The sequence below is a fragment of the Neomonachus schauinslandi genome, chromosome 1 (genome assembly GCF_002201575.2).
Source record: "Neomonachus schauinslandi chromosome 1, ASM220157v2, whole genome shotgun sequence".
Classification (NCBI taxonomy): domain Eukaryota; kingdom Metazoa; phylum Chordata; class Mammalia; order Carnivora; family Phocidae; genus Neomonachus; species Neomonachus schauinslandi.
This window is the reverse complement of record NC_058403.1, coordinates 213,132,808-213,153,568: the sequence shown is the minus strand read 5'-3', so window position 1 is coordinate 213,153,568 and position 20,761 is coordinate 213,132,808. Positions and strand designations below refer to the sequence as shown.

The 20,761-nt window shown below is 64.0% G+C and overlaps 2 protein-coding genes across 2 annotated transcripts in view; one reads left to right on the top strand and one right to left on the bottom strand.

The window, feature by feature from the left end:
* Nucleotides 1-19,775, top strand: part of DOT1L (DOT1 like histone lysine methyltransferase) — a 52,218-nt gene extending 32,443 nt beyond the window's left edge. Inside the window, exons 14-30 of the mRNA XM_021705285.2 lie at nucleotides 5-46; nucleotides 873-983; nucleotides 1,079-1,313; nucleotides 1,805-1,918; nucleotides 2,625-2,716; nucleotides 3,106-3,207; nucleotides 3,638-3,775; nucleotides 4,493-4,618; nucleotides 5,877-6,361; nucleotides 6,551-6,686; nucleotides 6,993-7,139; nucleotides 8,169-8,283; nucleotides 9,246-9,820; nucleotides 10,114-10,316; nucleotides 12,920-12,984; nucleotides 13,312-14,241; nucleotides 17,123-19,775. Of these exons, the coding sequence (XP_021560960.2) occupies nucleotides 5-46; nucleotides 873-983; nucleotides 1,079-1,313; nucleotides 1,805-1,918; nucleotides 2,625-2,716; nucleotides 3,106-3,207; nucleotides 3,638-3,775; nucleotides 4,493-4,618; nucleotides 5,877-6,361; nucleotides 6,551-6,686; nucleotides 6,993-7,139; nucleotides 8,169-8,283; nucleotides 9,246-9,820; nucleotides 10,114-10,316; nucleotides 12,920-12,984; nucleotides 13,312-14,241; nucleotides 17,123-17,130 (3,624 nt within the window). The 3' untranslated portion in view covers nucleotides 17,131-19,775. The remainder of the gene's footprint in view (nucleotides 1-4; nucleotides 47-872; nucleotides 984-1,078; nucleotides 1,314-1,804; nucleotides 1,919-2,624; nucleotides 2,717-3,105; nucleotides 3,208-3,637; nucleotides 3,776-4,492; nucleotides 4,619-5,876; nucleotides 6,362-6,550; nucleotides 6,687-6,992; nucleotides 7,140-8,168; nucleotides 8,284-9,245; nucleotides 9,821-10,113; nucleotides 10,317-12,919; nucleotides 12,985-13,311; nucleotides 14,242-17,122) is intronic.
* Nucleotides 17,136-20,761, bottom strand: part of PLEKHJ1 (pleckstrin homology domain containing J1) — a 6,080-nt gene continuing 2,454 nt past the window's right edge. The window contains exon 6 of the mRNA XM_044917535.1: nucleotides 17,136-17,998. Within this exon, the coding sequence (XP_044773470.1) occupies nucleotides 17,693-17,998 (306 nt within the window). The 3' untranslated portion in view covers nucleotides 17,136-17,692. The remainder of the gene's footprint in view (nucleotides 17,999-20,761) is intronic.

The following is a 20,761-nucleotide window of genomic DNA, read 5'->3' as shown; positions in this document are numbered from 1 at the left end:
TCAGCTTGAAAACTATTTTTCTAGTCTGAAAAATCCAAAACTCAGGGTAAGTGTGTGTTTTCCTTTGCCTTCATGACGTGTGTGCGCTGCGGGTGGAGGGCACGCCAGTGCAGATGGGGAATGGGGCTGGCCTGAGTGACGGGGGCCTGGGGCCCACACGCTCACCTGCCTCGTCTTTAGCAGCCTCGGTGGCCACAACTCTTGGGCACGTTTTTGGGGAATGGGTTGAATGAGTCTCTGGAATGGGATTTGGTGATCTGGTGAGCCGTGCCGAGGTCCGGGATGGCGAACAGCCCTCGCGCTGTCCTGACCCGAGGCCCGAGGCGCAGAGGGGCTGGGACGCTCTGAGTTGCTGTGCGCGGGGAGCCGGCAGGCGGGCTCCCACGTCCCTCCCGCTGCCCACTCCGGCACTCCGTCCCGTCCCACACCCTCACAGCCACCTCAGACAAGTATCCAAGCAAGAGAGGCCCCCCCAGAGATGGCCGGCTCCAGCCACCCGGGGTCCCGTGTCCTTCCTACTGTGTGTAGGGGCACTCGGGTCGTAACGTGCTGACCAGCGCCCTCACCCCCTGGAGCTGGCCGGCGCCGTCCTTCCTCTTACCGCGGTGTCTGAGGAGGACAGCGCTCTAGCGCACGCAGCCCCTTGGTGTGGGCAGGCGTGCCGCCAGCAGGGGGGAGATGACCATCAGGCGGCTTCTCCTGCCCCAGCCCCAGGGTCCTGCGCCGCCCGTGGTTGGAGGGCCGCCTGCTTTCCGACAGAGGACGGGGGTGTGCGTGCGTGCACGCGCTCTTGGGCTCCTCTGCGCTCCACGGCCTGGCCTGTGTCGGACAGCAGGCCCGGGCTGCGGACACAGCTGGCGCTTGCTTTCCAGGAGGAGCAGGAAGCGGCCCGGCGCCGGCAGCAGCGAGACAACAAGAGCACCACGGCCACTCCCACCAAGCTGCCCGAGAGCAAGGCCGCCGTGCCCGCGGACACCCCGATGGTGAGCGCTCGCCCCACGTCCCCGCGGAGGGAGGCTCACGGGGCTGGATGGGCCCGCCGGTGCTCCCCTGACGTCCCCCACCCTCCGTCTGCTAGGATTCCGGGGCCGAGGAAGAAAAAGCTGGGGCGACCACCATCAAAAAGCCGTCACCCTCCAAAGCCCGGAAGAAAAAGCTGAACAAGAAGGGGCGGAAGATGGCTGGCCGGAAGCGCGGGCGTCCCAAGAAGATGAGCACCGCGAACCCGGAGCGTAAGCCCAAGAAGAGCCAAACTGCACTGGACCTCCTGCACGCCCAGGCCGCGTCGCAGACGGCAGCGCCCTCGCCGCAGGGTGAGCCAGCCACGTGCGGGCCCCGCGGGCGTGCAGTTTGCCGGTCCCAGCGCACCCCTTGCCGCTCTTCCTTGGTACGGCGGCGGGGGTCCCTCTCCTGTCCTCTGCGGCTGTGAGGGGGGCGGAGACCGCTGGGACAGCACCGCGCGCTGAGTGGCTGAGTGCTCATGTTCCAGACCCTGCTGGGGGCGCACTGGGGCGTGCTCACACCTGTCTGCACTTGGCTGGGCTCCCCGAGAGCGAGCCCCAGATGGCCTTCCCATCATCCTGCCACCCCGGGATCTGATGAGGGACCGCACAGAGGGGACACGGCTCCCGGGCATGTCTTAGATCACGTGGGGATTCGAGTCTGTTTCTCGGAGTGCCGAGACGCGGTGTCTGGTGGCGTGTTTAGTCTCTGTGTGTGTTAACAAGCTGGCCGGTTCCCTGAAGCAGGAAGCTTCCGGGGCACCAGCCTGCCGCTGACGTGTGGCCGCTCTGTCCCCCTGCAGATGCGTACAAGTCACCTCATAGCCCGTTTTACCAGCTACCTCCCAGTGTGCAGCGGCAGCCCCCCGACCAGCTGCTGCTGGCACCCACCCCGCCCGCACTGCAGAAGCTGCTAGGTGAGCTGCGCCGGGACCTCGCAGGTCTGCAGGGGGCGGGGGGCTCTGCTCCCCCGCGGGCGTCTCCCGCAAGCCCCAGTGCTGCCACCGTCAGCTGGGCCCACGTGCTCGTCTGCGGGCGGGCTTCTGCCCCAGGGCACACGGGGCCAGGACTGGGGTGCTGCCGGCCTGGAGGGGGTGGGGCCGGGGAGGCTGCGCCATCTCCCCAGCACCCGGGACGCCCCCAGAGAACCACCCGGCCCGTGTCCACTGCGCGGGGTTGGGAAGACCGTGTCGCGGGTGAGCTTGGCCCCCGGTGTTGCTGAGCTGAGTGCGTACGTCCTCACGCTGCTGGGGTAGATTGAGCGGCTGCTTAGCTCTAAAAATTGGGTGAAAGAAACCCCTTTTCACATCTTGGGAGCTGCCGGTTTTCTCAATTCAATGTCAGTAACGTGCTTCCCAAGAAAATGGGCGGATTTACTAACGGGAACCCATGTGGTGTTGGAGGGAAGAAGATGTGGGGTGGTGGTGGCAGGTGCTGTGAGGGGCGCCCAGGGTGGGGACCGAAGGCCCCGGCATGTCGGCAGGCGGTGAGACGGACACTGCAGTAGCCTCTGGGGGTGGCAGCTGCCCCCCCCCCCCGACTCATTTCTGAAGGCCTGCCCTCCTCCCTGCTGGCCTCAGTGGGGTCGCGTCTGCACTGAACTTTGTATTTGATCTCTTGCAGAATCCTTCAAGATTCAGTACTTGCAGTTCTTGGCGTACACCAAGACCGCCCAGTACAAGGCCAGCCTGCAGCAGCTGCTGGACCAGGAGAAGGTGAGCCCTGCCCCATGCCCCCCACCTCTTGTCCCCCAAAAGGTGCCTTGGCCGTAGGAAAAGCAGCAGTCTCAGGCCCGCACACTGTCCCTGCTGGTTCCAGAAAGGCCACGGGGTCTCACTGCCCACCAGGGGATCACGTTCTTTTTTTTTTTTAAAGATTTTATTTATTTATCTGACGGAGAAAGACACAGCGAGAGCGGGAACGCAAGCAGAGGCAGTGGGGGAGGGAGAAGCAGCGGGGTCATGTTCTTAACCAGCGAGAACGGCTGAGGGTTGTTGGCCTTCTGGGCCAGGGCGTGTCCAGCTGAGCAGCCCCCTTCAGGCCCTTTGTGGGAAGGGACGTGGTGGGGACAGGGCCTTGCCGTCACCACGCGCCGTCCCCCCAGGAGAAGAACACCCGGTTGCTAGGTGCTGCGCAGCAGCTGTTCGGCCACTGCCAGGCCCAGAAAGAGGAGATCAAGAGGCTCTTCCAGCAGAAACTGGATGAGGTAGGGGTGCTGGAGACCACACCTGCCGCCCTGGGCTCACCGGCCCAGCAAACAGCCCCAAGTGCGGGATTCGGGTGGGTGGGGGCAGGAGCAGGGTGCAGGCCCCAGTGCTGAGATCTGGAAGGACCTTCTTCTTTCCGGTGCTTTGACGTTTTACGTCTTCTGACAGAGGGATGTAGAATGTGTGTAGTTGGAGGGCTGCTGGCTTGGGTTCGTGCCCTGGGGGTCAGCCCCTTGTTCCTTCTCTGGGTCACTGTAGGTCCTCTCTCTGACTGCCATCGGCCGCCGCCCTAGCCCTCCCCTTACTGCCCCCAAATGGCCCCCAGCCCCAGTCCCTGGCGTGTCGGGCCCGCTGAGGCCTCCCCCTGCCCTTTGCCTGCCATTCCGTGCTCCTGCGTGAAAGCCCACCTCTGCTGTCATGTGTCCCCAGCTGGGCGTGAAGGCGCTGACCTACAACGACCTGATCCAAGCGCAGAAGGAGATTTCGGCTCACAACCAGCAGCTGAGGGAACAGACGGAGCAGCTGCAGAAGGACAACAGGGAGCTGAGAAGCCAGAGCCTGCAGCTGGTGGGCCCCTGGGAGAGGGCGGGCCTCCTTGGTGGCTGGGCCTGCAGGCTGTGGTTCTGGTGTGGGCCCTGGACAGAGGATGAGAGGGTGCTCGCCAGAGCCCGGGCATCCTTGTCGAGCACGCGCTTCCCGGGACCCCCTAGTCTGCAGCGGGACATGGCCGTGCATTCTTTTCCTGGGCTGTCAGAGCACACTGGAACCAGCGGGGCCCACGACCCTCCAAAGGCTCTGACACCTTCACTAAACGGGGCTTTCCAGGTGGCCCAGGCTTCGATATGCTTCTGCCACCCCCACAGCCCCGTGCCGGTCTCCTTGACCAGCCCTTGGGGGCCGGGGTGCAGATCTCTTGGGCCTCACCCCCCTGGGGACCAGGGCACACTTGCCAGGCATGCAGGAGCATCACTTCTAACGGGGCCTCCGTGTCCCATCCTGCAGGCACCCTCGCTTTGCTTCCTGTGGGTGTTCTTACAGGGGAACCCCAGTCTCTCCCCTGGGCTGCTTCCTCAGCCTGGCCTTCTCTCAGCAGGTTCTGTTCTCCGGGCACACAGGCGCTCGGAGGCACCTGCCCAGACATCAGCTGTGTCTCCCCGCAGAGCCCAGGGTCTGCCCTCCGCTGAGCGGACAGCTGCCCAGCCCACCCTCCCCACAGCTGTGCGGGCTCCGGGGCGGGGGTCTGCCCGGCCGGGGCTCACGACCATGACCTCCCTATCCCTACAGCTCAAGGCTCGGTGTGAGGAGCTGAAGCTGGACTGGTCCACGCTGTCGCTGGAGAACTTGCTGAAGGAGAAGCAGGCCCTGAGGACCCAGATCTCCGAGAAGCAGAGGCACTGCCTGGAGCTGCAGGTGGGGGCTGGGGCCGTGGGGGGCTCTCTGGGCTTCCATGGCGGCGCCATTAGCCGTCCCCCCCGGAGCTGTCCTGCTGCCAAGGACAGGGGGTTCGTTGTGGTGTTGCAGTAACAGCCTGGATGTCCCGGGCATCCCTGCCTCTGGCCCTCAAAGGGGAGCGAGGGGCTTCGCATCTGAGTGGCCCCACTTGCTCCCAGAGCGTCTTGGGCTCCATTCAAAACCTAGGACTTGCCCAGTGCCCCTTACCGAGCCATTTGTGAAGCTGCCCGTGAGGAGCCTGGTGCTTGCGCGGGAAGCTGTAAGAGCTTGCACCTTTTGCCGAGGTCAGCTGGAAAACAGGGCTGGGAGGAGGGAGAAACGGACAGGTCTGTCTCCTCTCGAGGTTTCCCGGAGCTGGCTGACCAGGTGTGTAGCCTTCTGGGGACGGCAGGACCGCGACAGGGTGTGCGGCCATCGTCGGCGTCTGGAAGCTCCGTTTGCAAGGCTGTGGCCTCCTGTTGGCGTCTCCCCAGCCTGGCTTCACCGTGAAGCCCTCCTGGTCACCAGGCCCTCGGGGTTTTTCGGGTGTTTTCTTGTTACAAAATGACACCACCACAAATTGGTGGTTAAGGATATTTGTTAAAGACCTACTCCCCAAGGTGGGTCTGTGAGTGGTTTCCGGTCCCGGGATCCGGGGCCAAGCTGCTTTCTGAAGGGTCGTGGCCCAGGTGAGCCTCTCACAAAGGAGAGGCTTGCTGCCCGCGATAGCAGAGCCAGGCCTCGCTTCTGCGCTCACGTCTGTGGGAAGCCGTTTGGGTGCTGATTCCTCTGTGGAATAAAGGCCCGTTAGTTACCGGCAAAGCACGAGCAAAGCAGACAAAACCAGAGAAAGTGCCTCGCACCCCGGGTGCCAGTGCCAGGGTTTCTCGGGGCAGTTAATACGTGGTCTCCTTCGGCGCAGATGGGGTCCCCGCACCCCGTTCCCTTCCCCCGAGCGCACATTGGCAGAACGGCTCTTGAGACCAGCTGTTCTGTCCGTCGGCCCCAACGCTTCCCGCCCCGTGCTGGGCGGTTGGGTGCTCTGGCTTCCCCGTCACACACAAAGCTGGTCTCCGTCCTTGCAGCCACTCTGAGTGTGCGTCCGCTGCGCCTTCCCGGGACGGCCCCTTGGCTGGGTTGCTGCGTGCGGTGGGGCCGGCCTGCCCCGGGCGCTTGGCAGAGGTGTGAGCGGGCCTCTGCGCCGAGCAGCAGCCCTGACCCTCCCCTCGCCTGACAGATCAGCATCGTGGAACTGGAGAAGAGCCAGCGGCAGCAGGAGCTCCTGCAGCTCAAGTCTTGCGTGCCACCGGATGATGCCCTGTCGGCGCACCTGCGCGGGAAAGGCGCCCTGGGCCGGGAGCTGGAGGCCGACCCCAGCCGGCTGCATCTTGACCTGGACTGCTCCAAGTTCTCCCTGCCCCACTTGAGCAGCGCAAGCCCAGAACTCTCCATGAATGGCCACGCGGCTAGCTACGAGGTGTGCGGCACGCTGAGCCGGCCCTCGTCCAAGCAGAACACTCCCCAGTACCTGGCCTCCCCGCTGGACCAGGAAGTCATACCCTGCACCCCCAGTCACAGCAGCCGGCCGAGGCTCGAGAAGATGTCGGGCCTGGCCTTGCCCGACTACACCCGGCTCTCCCCAGCCAAGCTGGTGCTGAGGCGGCACCTGAGCCAGGACCACGTGGCCAGTGGCAAAACAGCGGCCAGCGAGCTGCACCCGCGGTGAGTCTGCACTTGAGCTCGCTAGCCCTGCCCTGGCACCCGTGGGCCACCTTGGGGTCTTCTGAGTGAGTGCTCGGTGGTTTGGAAGAGATTCGGGACGTTTGCTAGGCTTGGGCCACCAGCTCTAGATGCAAAGCCGTGGCTGTAGCCGCTCCCCAGAGAAGGAACCAGGGATGTGTCTTGTTCCAGAGCTGAGCACGCCAAGGAGAACGGCCTTCCGTACCAGAGCCCTGGCATTGCAAACGGCATCAAGCTGAGCCCTCAGGACCCTCGACCCTCATCCCCCATGGCCTTACAGATGACAGGGGAGAGGGGCGGCGAGAAGGTGCGAGCAGGGCCCAGGCTGTGGGGGTGCGCAGCGGGTGTCCTGAGCCAGGCCTGGGATGTGGTGCTGCAGAAGAGCCCCTGTGAGGGGCCGTTGCCCGTAGGAACGGGAAGGAGAGAGCCCGTGGGCAAGTAATGGGTGTGGGGGCCCTGGAATTTCAGGAGGCGGAGCGTGGCGGAGATGGGTGGGCGTCACAGGCGAGGGACCGCCTCCTGTGCTGGGAGGGTCCCCGTGGCCTTCAGGTGGTGCTGGGGGCCTGGCGTTGCCGGCCAGCAGGAGCGAGGGCGGTCTGGTGTGTGTGTGCAGGGTGTGAAGGAGCGCAGCTATGCCAGCAGTGGGGAGGCCATCACCAGCCTGCCCGTCAGCATCCCGCTCAGCACTGTGCAGCCGAGCAAGCTGCCCGTCAGCATCCCTCTGGCCAGCGTGGTGCTGCCCAGCCGCGCCGAGAAAGTGGTGAGTGGACGCCGGCCTGGGAGGATGCCGGCCACCTGGTGTGACTGGCCCAGGCCCTCGGGCTCCAGCAGTGTGGCGTGTCTGCAGCGCGTGGGTAGGCAGAGAGGGGTGTGGTCTTGTTTTTCCCCTGCAGGACCTAGTCCCTTTTTGTTAGTTTGCATGCGGGTCAGTTTGGAGCGTACCGCAGCGCCCCGAGACGCACACAACCCCGAAGTGCGGAGTTTGTTACAGTACTATTTTCCCATTCTGATCTCAGGCCTGTTTTTGTGGAAGGTGGTGCGTGCGGGTGGGGCGGGAGTCGAAGTCGGATTCGGTAGAAGCACGAAGCCCGTCTCCCTTCGTCCATGGCGCGTCTCGCGTGACACGGGCTCGGCTTTGCTCTAGTTGAGAGGCGATTCACATCCAGTCCCCCGGCTGCATGCACGGGCTGGCGTAGTGGCGTTTAGTACATTCGGAGTTGTGCAGCCGCCTCTGCGAGTCCACGTGCACGCACACCCCATGGGGCCTCCTGTGTCTGGTTCCCTCCCTGAGCGTCGTGGGCTTGGGGTCCGTCCCCGGCTGAGTGACACGTGCGTGGACAGACCATGTCGTGTTTGTCTGTTCATCCGAGGGTGGACATTTGTTGTTGCCACTTTTGGCCGTTAGGAATCATGCTGCTGTGAGTGCGCGTGGGCAGGTTTTGTGGGGGTGGGTATCTTCACCCCATTCCATGCGGGAGTGGAATCACTGTTTGGATCATAGCTGCAGCCCCTTACAGCCGTCCCTGCTCCCTTCGTCCCCAGCCTGACGTTTGCTGTAGCCAGAACAGTCCTTTGGGACCTGAGTCAGACATCTGCCCCTCACCTTGTCAGAACCTTCTGAGGGCTACCCACAGTGCTCAAACCCTGAGCAGGTCATTTCCCCTTCTGTGCGCCGGCTCTCACATGCCTGCCGTTCTCCCTGCCCCAGGCCCTTTGCACATCCTGTGGCGTATGTCCGGGACTCTCTCCAGTCCTGGCTCAGCTGACAGTGTGTACTTTTTCTCCACAGAGGAGCACCCCCAGCCCTGTGCCGCAGACCCGAGAGTCCTCGTCCACACTTGAAAAGCAGATGGGCGCTAATGCCCACGGCGTTGCAAGCAAAGGCCTCACCCCTGCTCCCGCAGGTCAGAGTGCTCCTCTTCCTCCTGGGTCCCTGCCCCTGGCCCTTCCCCCAGGCCCCAGCCCTCCGCAGCCTCTGCTACTGCTGCTGGAAGGAGGAGGAGACCCCAGGTCCGCCAGGCCAGGCTCTGAGCTGGCTCCCCTCCTCCCGGCCGCAGGGTCTGAGCTGCGTCAGGGCCATCGGCATGCAGCACAACGAGCCCTGGGGGTTACACACCCACAATGAGCTGGGCCTTGGCACATCCAGGAGCCTTTGGCCGTTTCCTCCCGACGTTCAGCCCGGGCGCTGTGCCCCACCCGGTTGGTGGCGTCCTTGTGGAGCTGCCCGGTTTCTAGCTGGGTTCTGACTCTCCGTCAGAGCCTTCTGACGGTTGCTGGCAGAGGCCCCCGCAGACTTTCTGTACAGGGCCAGGAGGCACACGGCTCCTCGCGGGCATCGGGTCTCTGTCCCAGCTGTTCAGCCCCGTGGCGTGGGGGAGCCGGTGACGGTGTGTGGGCGGGCGGCGTGTGCCGGTGAAAGTCCTTACGCCGGCCGTTGGCCAGACTGCCAGGCCCGGGGGCTAGTCGTTAGTGTGCCGACCCCCGTGTGGACCCAGGGAGGGCAGGTCCTGCGTCTGGTGTCTGGCACGCCATTTCCTCTGGGGCGGGGAGGGCTTGATGGCAGGCGCGTGAGGAGGCCCCGGACCTTAGTGGGCCTCCGTGGGGGGAGGGGGCTTGGCCAGGGCCACCTGGGGTTGTCGGGGTCCAGCACCAGCAGTCGTCTTACACCCAGAAGCGGGACGGAGCCACGTGTCTGCCTGGCCGCCCGGGACCCCCCGGGGCTGGCACAGCCGTGCCCGGTCGCTGGTGCCTGTGCCCGGTACTCGACGGAAGCACATGGAGGGCGGGTTCCCGGGTGTGGAGCTTCCTCACCATCTGCGCCCCAGGCAGTGGCGTCCTCCCCTGAGAAACCCCGTCCTTCTGGCAGGCTTCTACGCGGGCTCAGTGGCTGTCAGCGGGGCCCTGGCAGGCAGCCCGGCCCCCCTCGCTCCCGGAACTGAGCCCGGCGCCTTCGATGAGGTCTCGGGCTCAGGAAGCCTGTTCGCCAGCATGGGGCCCTGCTCCACCCCGCAGCACCCGCCCCTGCTGCCGCAGTCCCGCGGCTCCGGAGCAGCCTCGCCTGCCCATCCGCTCTGCGCCAGCCCCCGGCTCAGCAGTGCCGCCCAGGGCCCACTCCCCGAGGCCAACAAAGGGGACCTTCCTTCCGAGGCCGGCTTTTCAGATCCCGAGGGCGAAGCCAAGAGGAGGATCGTCTTTACCATCTCGGCTGGCGGCAGTGCCAAACAGTCGCCTCCCGGCAAACCCAGCCCTCTGCCCACGGGCGCCCGCGGGGACAGTGGCCAGGGCCATGGGCCGGACAGCCGCAAGCGGGGCAGGAGGAAGCGGGCGGCGGCTGGGACCCCCAGCTTGAGCTCCGGCGTGTCGCCCAAGCGTCGGGCCCTGCCGTCTGTTGCCGGCCTTTTCACGCAGTCTTCAGGGTCCCCGCTGAACCTCAACTCCATGGTAAGGCCAGGGCCGCAGAGGGGAGGGCATGCTGGCTCCGCTGGCCCACTCAGGTGCCTGCGCGTGGCATCTCGCGTTCCCAGCCTGGCCAAGATGGCAGGGCACGAGGAGCACAGGCAGGAGGCGGCGCCACGGTCCACCTCCCTCTGAGGGCAGCAGGCCGGCTTTGCCGTTCCCCAGCGGCCTGAGATCCAGGGCGGGTCTGGGTGGGAGGGACCCAAGCGAAGCCCTGGGGTGTCGGTGCTCGGGGAGCCTGTTGACAGGCTTGTGCTGTGTCTGTGCTGGTCCCTCAGGTCAGCAACATTAACCAGCCTTTGGAAATCACGGCCATCTCGTCCCCCGAGAGCCTGAAGAGCTCCCCTGTCCCTTACCAGGACAACGACCAGCCGCCCGTCCTCAAGAAGGAGAAGCCGTTGAGCCAGACCAACGGGGCCCACTACTCCCCACTGACCTCAGACGAGGAGCAGGGCTCCGAGGACGAGCCAGGCAGCGCCAGGCGAGTGGGGCCAGGGGCATCCACGGGCGGGGCTTCTGGGAGGAGAGGTGCTCGTGATGAGGTCGCCCTCCCAGGGCAGGGCTTGGGCGGAGGACGGGCAGTGTCCAGCTACCGTTGGTTGGTGGGTGTAGGGGCCCTGACCGCCATGGTCACCGCTTCCCCCTTGGGGCCCCCCAGCTGCTGTCCGCAGCCCCACAGAGTGGCTGTGCTCGAGTGGGCAGTTTCCCGAGACTCTTAACCTTGACTTGGTGAGAAGCTCCTCGGGAAGGGCCTGGGCGGTCTTTCCCCTCGAGACGTCACATGCAGGGCAGGGCCAGCCCTCTGGGCCTAGAGCCCCCGGGACGTGGCGTTGCTGTGTCCGGTCTCGCTCCTGGTGTGTATGTCACCTGGTTAGAGCAGACGAAGGGCACGCAGGCGGCCACAGCAGGCATGGGCCCGAGAGAGCAGAGTTCCCAGTTCTTGTCGACACTGCACATCTGGTGTGTTTGATCACGAACAGTATTCTTTCGTGATACGTAACAGCTTTATTAGATCTAATTCATGTGGCGCATCGCCTGTCTGGAGAGCGCAATCTACTGGGTTTTGGTATATTTATAGAGTAGTGCAAACATCACCAGTATCAATTTTTTTTTTTTTTAAAGATTTTATTTATTTATTTGAGAGAGAGAGAATGAGAGACAGAGAGCACGAGAAGGAAGAGGGCAGAGGGAGAAGCAGACCCCCCGCCGAGCAGGGAGCCCGATGCGGGACTCGATCCCGGGACTCCGGGATCATGACCTGAGCCGAAGGCAGTCGCTTAACCAACTGAGCCACCCAGGCGCCCTCACCAGTATCAATTTTATCACCCCAGAAAAAAGCCTGTGTCCCTTAACACAGACTCCGCAGCCCCGGCTCCCACCCTCTCCTCTCTGTCTGTGTGGACGGGACTCCTCTGGGGACCTCCTGGGAGTGGGGTCCTGCGGGATGTGTCCTTCGGGGTCTGGCTCCTCTCGCTGAGCCCAGTGCACCCGGGGCCCCTCCACGTCGTGGCAGGTGCCGGGGTCCCTTCCTTCTTGAGGCTGGAGCATGTTCCCACGTGGGGACGGACCGCACACATTATGTTCATTCATTACATGCTGATGGACACTTGGTGTGTCTGGTGTTGAGCTAATGGGGATAATGCTGCCGTGAACTTTCGTATACCTCCTTTTGCTTGAAAATGTTTTCAACTGTGGCGCCTGGGGGGCTCAGTCGGTTAAGTGTCTGACTCTTCATTTCGGCTCAGGTCGTGATTTCAGGGTCGTAAGGTAGAGTCCCGCATGGGGCTCCACGCCCAGGATGGAGTCTGCTGGAGGATTCTCTCTCTTCTCCGTCTGTCCCTCCCCCTGCTCATGCGGCCACGTGCACACGCCTGTGCACACGCTCCCTCTCTCTTGCTCTCTCTCAAATAAATGAATAAATCTTTAAAAAAAGAAAAATATTTCCAATCTACCCAGGAGTGGAACTGGTGGGTCAGACGGTGACTCTGTGTTTAGTGTTTTGAGGAATCCCCGGATGGTCTTCCACAGTGCCCCCACCACCGTGTGCCCCCCACCTCGTGCCCCCACCTCGTGCCCCCACCTCGACCTCCCCCACCGCGTGCCCCCCCGCCCCCCGTCGGCCTGCGGGAGCCGGGTTTTCCCCATTCTCGCAGACACCTGCTATGGTCTGGTTTTGTTTTTTATCGTGATAGCCGTTCCCGTGGGCGTGAGGTGGGGTCTCGCTGTAGCTGTGGGCTCCGCCGCTCTGACCAGTGGTTGTGGAGCGTCTTCTCATGCGCTGATGGCCGTTGGAGTGTCTGGGGAGAGATGTGTGCTCGGGTCCTTTGTTTTTGTCGAGTTCTAAGAGTTCTTCGTATGTTCTAGGCAGGGGTCCTTTATCTGATATCTGACTCATGAACGTTCTCTTCCATTTTCTGATTTTTCTTCTCAGGTTCTTGCCGGTGTCTTTGAAAGACAAAAGTGTTAAATTTGGGTCCAGTTCTGTTTTTGTTCTCTTTCGTTGCCTGCGCTTTTGGTGTCTCGTCTGGGTTCATTCATCCTGTTTCTCTTCTGCTTACGTAAATCACGTTTTTGAAAGTTTTGCGCTTGAGTGCTTTTCTTTTGTGTTGGGAACGTCCAACTTCGCGGTTCCCAAATTCTCTTGGGCAGTTTCCTTACGCTTCTGGAGGTCGCGGTGTTCTCCAGGATGTGCCATGGAAGTGCGGGCGGTGGAGTGTGTGTGGTCTGCGGTCTGGCGGTGCCGCGAGTACCAACTCGCCATCATGTGCCGCGCACTGCGGGTCACGTAGGTCACCCGCTGTCGCCGACGCAGTGCCCGTAGCTACAGCAGGTCTCGGGGGTTTGACAAAGAGCCCGGGAGGCAAGGTGAAACAGAGGCGGCCCCATCTGGGACTCGGGGGTGTCTCTGTGTTGGGATGTGACACCCCTGTTCCCGAGCTCTCGGTCCTGTCCCCTGCTGCTGGGCTCGGGCTCTAGAGAGGTCTGCAGGCGGGCAGGCTGTGTGTCGGCCTGCTTCCCCACCTCCCTGGGCAGTCCACGTGCAAATGGATTTCAAACATCTGTCATGTATTTTTTTCTTGATAGAATCGAGAGAAAAATTGCAACAATCTCCTTAGAAAGCAAATCTCCTCCAAAAAACTTGGAAAGCGGTGAGTAGCTGTGCACCCTGCCCTGTAACTCCCAGGCCCCAGGGTGTGGCCTTGACACTCAGGACCAGCCGTGCCAGGCTTCTAGAATTGTCTCTGGGTGATGCTGAATGCCACCTGTGTCCCCACGATGGCTGGTCTCGGTACCGTCGAACCGGGCCAGCATCTGACACACTCTGCGTGCCTGACCCACCCCCCACCCCCCGCAGACGCTCCAGTCTCCAGCTCCCGTCCTGTCCCACCCTCGCTCTACCGTAGCACGCTTCCCTTGGGCAGAACGGGGTGACTCTGAGTCCCCGGGGCCTCACCGGCTCTGCCTCTCCTCATCAGGTGGTGGCCTGGCCGGGAGGAAGCCGACCCCTGCCAGCGAGCCTGCCAACAGCAGCAAGTGGAAATCCACCTTCTCACCCATTTCCGACCTCGGCCTGGCCAAGTGCGCCGACAGCCCGCTGCAGGCCGGCTCCGCCCTGAGCCAGAACTCCCTGTTCGCTTTCCGGCCCCCCCTAGAGGAGCCCGGCTTGGCTGAAGCCAAGCTGGCTGCCCACCCCAGGAAAAGCTTTTCCGGTGCCCTGTCGGGGGCCGGTGGGCTGAGCCCCAGCAGCAACCCTCCCAATGGCTTCGCCTTCAGCGGGGGCCTGGCCGCCGACCTCAGTTTACACAGCTTCAGCGATGGTGCTTCTCTCTCCCACAAGGTCCCCGAGGCGGCCAGCCTGGGTGCCCCCCTGAGCTTCCCTGCCCCGCGGGGCAAGGAGGGCAGTGCCGCAGAGTCCGGCGCCTTTGTGAACAAGAGGCAGCTGGAAGGACTGGGTGGCCCCAAGGGCAGGGAGGCCGGCGAGCTGGGCCTGCCGGCGTGCGGGCCCCCGGACAAGCCCTCGCTGGTGCACAGCAAGCCGGGCAAGGGCCGGGACCGCGAGCCCGACTTGAAGAATGGCCACAACCTCTTCATTTCTGCCGCCACTGTGCCTCCCGGGGGCCTCCTCAGCGGCCCGGGCCTCGCCACGGCGGCGTCCTCGGCAGTCAGCGCGGCCCCCTCCGCCCAGACACACCGCCCCTTCCTGGGCACCTTTGCCCCCGGCCCACAGTTCGCCCTGGGTCCCATGTCCCTGCAGGCCAACCTGGGCTCGTCCGTGCTCCAGTCCTTGTTCAGCTCCGTGCCGGCCGCCGCCGGCCTGGTGCACGTCTCGTCCGCTGCAACCAGACTGACCAACTCGCACGCCATGGGCAGCTTTTCCTCCGGGGTGGCAGGCGGCGCAGTTGGAGGTAGGCAGACGCGCATCTCTCCCGCCTGAGTGTCGGGTCCTGCGGGCCGCACGCCGTCGCCCTCCCGGACCGCTGGGCTAACGACGACTGCTTTACAGGTTCCCTTGCAGGGCCCCCTAAGGGGCGAGAGGCTGTGCCCACCTGTCCCTTGGGGTCCACTTTGCACCTGCCACCTCGTTCCTTTCCGTGAGATGCAGATGTGCCCGTGGTGTGGGCAGAGCGCTCACGCGTGAGTCGGCCTGCGTCAGGCCCTCTGGTTGTGACGGCGTCCCTTGTACCTTCAGGAGGGCTGGCGCCATGACTAGGGCTCTGTCTCCTCCCCGTGGAGGTCTTCTGTCCGACCCGACACAGCCCATGGGTTCTGGGCAGCCTCGGGGGCTGGTGCTGGGCAAGAGCGAGGGCCACAGCGCCTGCTGTGTGGTGGCACCGTGTAGGGAGGAGCCACGTGGCCGGGCTGGGCCGGGCCCGCCTTGGGGTCCCAGGAGTCCGCAGCCAGCTCCTTGCTGGGCACAGGCAGGCGAGGCCCTGTCTCGCGGCTGGGAGCCCGGGTGGGCGTGCCCGCAGGGGGTGCGGCCCGGCGCTGCCCTGCAGGTAAGTCGCACCCGGCCACCCGTGCCCGCTGCTTGCTGCTTCGCCCCCGCCCCTGCGCCGCACGCGGACCTGTGGCCGCTGTCTGCTTCCCTGTTGTTGTGTCTCTCTGCGCTTGACTGGAGAGTGCCCACCTGTTGAAGCTGAGTTTTTCTCTCCTGTTTGCAGGTGTCTTTAACCACGCGGTGCCTTCCGCCTCCGCTCATCCGTTTGGAGCCAGTTTCGGCAGCGGGGCTGCGTGTCGCAGTGCCACGCTGAGCTTAACCCCGCTGCAGGCGGTGGCCGGCGCCCCCGCGTCTTCCTTTCAGGCCCCGCCCCCGCCCCCACCGGGGCAGCCCGCCCTCCCCGCACCCCCTCCCCCTAACGCCGCCTTGCCTCCTGCCCCCGCGCTGCTCCCAGCTAACTCTGAGCCCATGCTTCTGCAGAACCTCGCGTCCCTCCCGGCTAACCAGGCTTTCTTACCCACCTCCTCTGCCGCCTCTCTGCAGCCTGCTAACGCCTCTCTGTCCATCAAGCTCGCCTCCTTCCCGCACAAGGCCCCCCGCCCCTCCTTCACGGTGCACCACCAGCCCCTGCCCGGGCTGGCCCTGGCCCAGGCCGCGCCCGTGATCCCGCAGGCCAGCTCCACGGGGCCGTCTGCCGTGTGGGTTTCCCTTGGCATGCCGCCTCCGTATGCCGCGCGCCTTGCGGGGGTTAAGCCAAGATAAAGACCTTGCTTAGCTAGCAGTTCGTATTCTGTAAGGTAAGGCTAGAGCCCAACCAGGGGGCCCATACGAGACCCTGAACTGTCTGTCCTTCCTTCCACAGAGAGTGGACGGGCCCGCAGGGCTCCGAGGAGGGGCCCAGGGGACCCAGGCTATTCTGCCTCGGGTGGAGACGGTTGGTCCTGAGAGGTGCAAGGGAAGATAGAGCACAGTGAGGCGAGGGAAACCGGGCGGCTAGGCAGGGCTGGCCGTGTGTTCCGGCCTCCAGGGCGGCTGAGCAGCCACCGCGGAGCTCCAGGGGGTGGCCCGCTCTCGCTGCCCGGCCCAGCCCTTTACGGCAAGCCCCCATGGGCCCCTGCCCAGCGGAGGGGGCCAGGAGGAGGTGGCTGAGGCCGGCAGCCCGGCCCGGCCCGTCTAGCTGGATGGAGCCCGCCATTGTCACCCTCAGGCTGTGTGTCTGCAGCAGCCAGGGACCGGGGCCCCCGGGCAGCTCAGGGCTCAGCCTTGCCGTCTGTCTGCTCTAGGGCCTCCCGCAGTCTGTCTCCCTGAACGCACCCTTAGGGCTTTAAGAAAAGGCGACGCGTAGAGGGTCGTCCAAACTTGGTGCTCGTGCCTCAGGCTCCTGAGCCAGAGGCCCCTGCCTGCAGGCCCGGGGCAGCGTGGCGCCGGCCACAGAGGAACGGCTGCCTGGCGGGGGGGCAGTGCTTTGCCTTGGTGCCCACACAGCATGGCTCCTGCCGCTCCCGGGAACGCGGCCCGTGCCTCGGGGCGGTCAGCGTGGAGGCGTGCAGGGCTGTGTAGGAAGGGCCCGTCTTCGGAAGCGGGTGAGGAAGGTCGTCGTGAGGCCCCTGCGGGCCGCGTGTCGGCGTTAGGGAGCTGGGCCCTGGTACAGCCGGCCCGGCCACTGCTGGTGCGGCTTGGCGTCCCCGGGGCCGAGGGCTCGAGGAAAGGAAGCCAGCTGCTAACGGGGTGCTGGGGCCGGCCCATCCTGCACTGTCTGCCGCGTGTTTAAGTGGAAACAGGCATGGGGCCGCCGCAGTCTAACGGCCTCCCGGTCAGGGTGCAGGTCTGGGGATGGGCTGTGCCAGTCCTGTTGGAAAAGCCAAGAAGGTAGAGCAGCTCGCGCTCGCGTGCGCGTGCGCGGGGGCCTCACGCCATCAGAGAAGGCGTTTTGCGGCCGGGACCGGCTTTGAAGAGGTCCGAGGTGTGCGTGCGGAAGCATCTGGGCATCAGGCTCCTGGTCCTGGCCCACAGGGGACCACCGCCTTCTGTTCCTCGGCCCCGTGGCCGTCACGGGCGGTCTCCCTGGGCTGGCCTGCGAGCAGGGCCTGGCATGCAGCCGGGGGGCCTCGATGCCAAGGCTCCTGGGGGGAGAGGGGAGGACGGGGACCTGCTGCCTCCGAGCAGACCAGGGGCACGGCGCCGGGGGTCCCTGCCAGGAGAGGCGGGGCCTGCAGCAACCCTGTTCTGTCTGTCCGACCGTCCGTCCGTCTGTAGGAGGCTTTGGTTCCCTGGCCTGGGGGAATGTTTGGGCCCCCCGAGAAAGACACTGAATCTGTGCTGCCTTTTTCCCACGCGCGTCTCTGCAGGTAATTAGGATTTCTACCTCAACCGTGAGACCTATGCAAGGACGGGCTGGGCCGGCGGCCGGCCACGGGACGGCGAGGACGGACTGAGGACGGGGGACAAGGCTCTACTGTGAATCCGAGCTGTGCAGACCTGCAGGAGGCGCTGGGGCCTGGCTCCGGCTCGTACTGTCGATAGTTTTAGATAAAGTATTTATCGTTTTTTAAAAAGTATAAACAATCCTGACTTATTTTACTCCACTGAAGTCGTAAAAGCAACCTATTGAGAAGTGTAAATACTATATATGAGAGGATCTATATACAGACGTCCACCCGAAGGACTGGCCTGCCCGCGGACGCGCTGACCGCGGTCCCGGTGCTATCTCGACGCAGGCCTCGCCGCCGCCTCGTCCTCTTGGTGCTGACTGGAGGTTGACCAACGCCAAAACCAGGCCGTGAGGCGCCTGCCCTATTTATTCTCGCCGCTCTTCCTATACCAAAGGCATGGCTGTCTCCAGGTGGAGGGTGGCTCGCGCTGTCGTGACATTCCTCGGAAGAGGCCCTCTCCCCGAGGGGGCGCCCGCCCCCGCCCCATCACTGTGAACGGCTCCTACCGGACTGTTGGCCCTTCGGCCTGGGATCAGCGCCTTTGGCATAGGAACGGTCGGCGGGCGGAGGGCGGTCAGACCCTCCCCGATCCTGCGCGGACCCGTTCCGAGTGGTGCTTGGGGAAGGTCTGGTACCCGATTCCCGACGGCATGGTGGGCTGGTGCAAGTGCATTTACTGTCGTACGTCCCTGCTCGTCCGGGGCTCCCGCCGCGGTCCACCAAAGTGCGTAGTAAGCTCGCGGCACGTGGGCCGGTGACGTGGGGCAGGTTAGTCACGGGTGCTTGGTGTGTCTGTACAGAGGAGAGTCACGCTGAGGAGTGACAGTATTTTATAGAGATGCGATGAAAATTTATAAATTTCATAGACTTGACTTCATTTATTTTTAGATTGTATAATGCATAGTAAACTAAAGAAGAAAAGTGAGGGGAGAACCTTTCTATTTATTCAAGTGCACACGGTGGCGTGGGCCCAGGGCCGGCCCTCGGCCCCGGACTGCGTGACCGTGGCTCCCGGGGTGGAGTGGACAGGCCCCGCGCCCCGCCCAAGCCCCTCTGGCCAGTCCGTGCGGTCGCTGCGGCCGTGCCGCCCCCACCCCGGAGCAGCTCTGATGGTGCTTGGCAGTGAACGCACTTGGGGGGGGGGGGGGGGAGGGCAAAGCTGGGAGAGCTGTTCGGAGGCGTCTAGAGGTTGCCAGTAGGGCTCTCCAGCCCCTCCAGGGTAGCAGTCGGCCAGTGTTGTGTATGTACGCGGTTTTCAGAGGGTGCGTCCAGAAGCCCCCAGCCCCCCGAAAGGGCCAACATCAGCCCAGGTCCTGGCAGAGGGATCTGGACCCCGAGATGGGTGCTCTAGGAAGGGCTGAGTCGGTGAGGTCAGAGCCCTGTCCTCAGGTGCTTGCATCCCCCAAGGAACACAGGGAACTTGCCTCTTTCCAAAGGTGGGCTGTGTTTTGCCCGTTGCTCAAGTAGAGGCCCTGAGCTCCTGCCTGCCCGGGAGGCTCGGCCTGGCCCCCACTCTTCTGGTGGGCAGGCAGAGGCCTGAGGCATGCAGGCCAAAGACGGCCACCGCAGGACCCTTTTCTGCCTGCAGCCGCCGCCTGGAGGCAGACCAATCTGTGCAGGCCGGGTCTGGCCGTTGGCTGTTCTGGAAGTTGGCTGGACCCCTGGTTTCCACAGGCAGGGGCCTGCCAGAGCCCTGCTTTCCTGCTTGCCCTGGGGGTGACGCCCCTGGCCCAGAGCAATAGTTGAGGCAGAAGATGGTGCTCGCGATGGGTTCTTGAAATTGGCCCATCCTTCTGTAACTGGCTGCCCTGGCTCCCTCCTTCTGGGTTGGCGCCCCCGGTGCATGAAGGTGCTGTGCCTCACCCCCGTGAACCCCAAGCCCTGGCCCCCAGGACAGGGCAGTGTTTGCTTGGCCACACACACACACGCCCACCCGTGTCAGGGGCACAGGGCTCCCTAAAAAGCTACAGGGTGGGTGGACAGCGGAGAGGTCACGCCTGAGTCCCCAGCGTAGAACAGAGCGACCCTGTTCGCACATACTGCATCACTTCAGGGGGCCCCCCCGGACGTGTCACACTGAGTCTCTGGCACTAGCGGGGGCGTTTGGGACCACCCCGCGGTGGCTGGGCTGACCCTAGCAGGAGGGGAGGCAGCAAGCCCGTGCACAGAGCCCCAGGGCTACCGCCGACCGCGGGCAACTTCAGGGAAGTCTGGTGGGCCGCAGGGGGCTCTGCTCAGGAAAACCTAACCGTGAACACGGCCCTCCCGGGCAGCTCGCCGTCTCTTGCAGCTACGGACTGTGATTTACCTAAGGCTCACGTGCCCCTCTTTACCCGCCCCGCCCTCATTCCCACGGTCCAGCCACACTGGGTTGTTTCCCACGTCTCTCAACCTTGGTTTGTAACTCGGACGGGGCTTTGCTTTGTGTTTCTGGTAGACTGTGTTTCGGTTGGGGGTGCTGGCATGGCCTGTCCCTCCCTGGGCTGCTGGCTTGACCCTCTTTTCCTAAGAGAACCCCAGTGCACTCTGCATTTCCACCTCTAGGCGCTGTAATAAAATACTTTTCACTTGAACCTCATCTGGCGGCAGCATTTCTTTCTGACGATGATGCAGCAAGGGAGAGGTGTGAGGGCCAGGGGTCACCCTCACCATTCCCCAAGTGGGGAGGACGGTGCTCCCGGCAGAAGCCTGGTAGGCTCCTTAAGGCAGCCCCGTGACCACGGCAGACAGCAAGCACCCTCCTCAGGGAGGCCCAGTCCCTCCCGTGCTTACAGCTGATTAGACCAGGCCCACCCAGGATGCCTCTCTTTTTTATTAAAAGGGATTGACTTAGGATTCTAATACTGGCAAAACCCCTTTCTGAGGTCCTGCCTGTACTCAAGAAAAGGCCTAGGAACTGGGATCACAGGTCACTTTCAGGTTCAATCACATCACCCTTCCATTGTCCCTTGGGGCCTGTTAGCACTACAGGCCCCATGGGCCAAGCAAAGTCCCAGCCTCCCTGCCTCTCCCTGGTCTGGTTCTAGGTCTCTGTCCCTCTACTGGGGTAACCTGGCCCTTGCTCCTGGGCACTTAAACCTCCAAGCTGGGGAGGACTGCCCTGCCTCGGGAGCCAGCTCCAACCACCTGGGGCCAGCAGCCCCTTCCTGCATTCACGGCAGCACCATCCCACGTGGAAAAGAGGTCCCTTTATTTGAATACAACAAGCACGCTGGCCTGAGAGTGAAGACTTCCAGCTCCACCCAGAGGCGTCCGGCCAGGGCCTGCCCCATCAGCAGGAGTAGAATTCACAGTGGCTCCAGCAGGCGTGGCCCCCACGCCCGTCTTCACAGCATCATCTAGCTTTGTACATTCAGCCTGCACAGGCCAGGAGAGCTACACCAGCCTCAGGAGCCTCCAGACCCCAGACGGATGTGCCCGAGGGGCTGGAGCAACTTCTAGGAGTGGACGTTTGTCCCCCGGTAGCAGCATGGGGCACCAATAGGTGCAGACCAGTCCGGGGGCCGGGGGGGGGGGGGGGAGGGTGGAAAAAAAACCCCCTGACCCCCCCCCCCC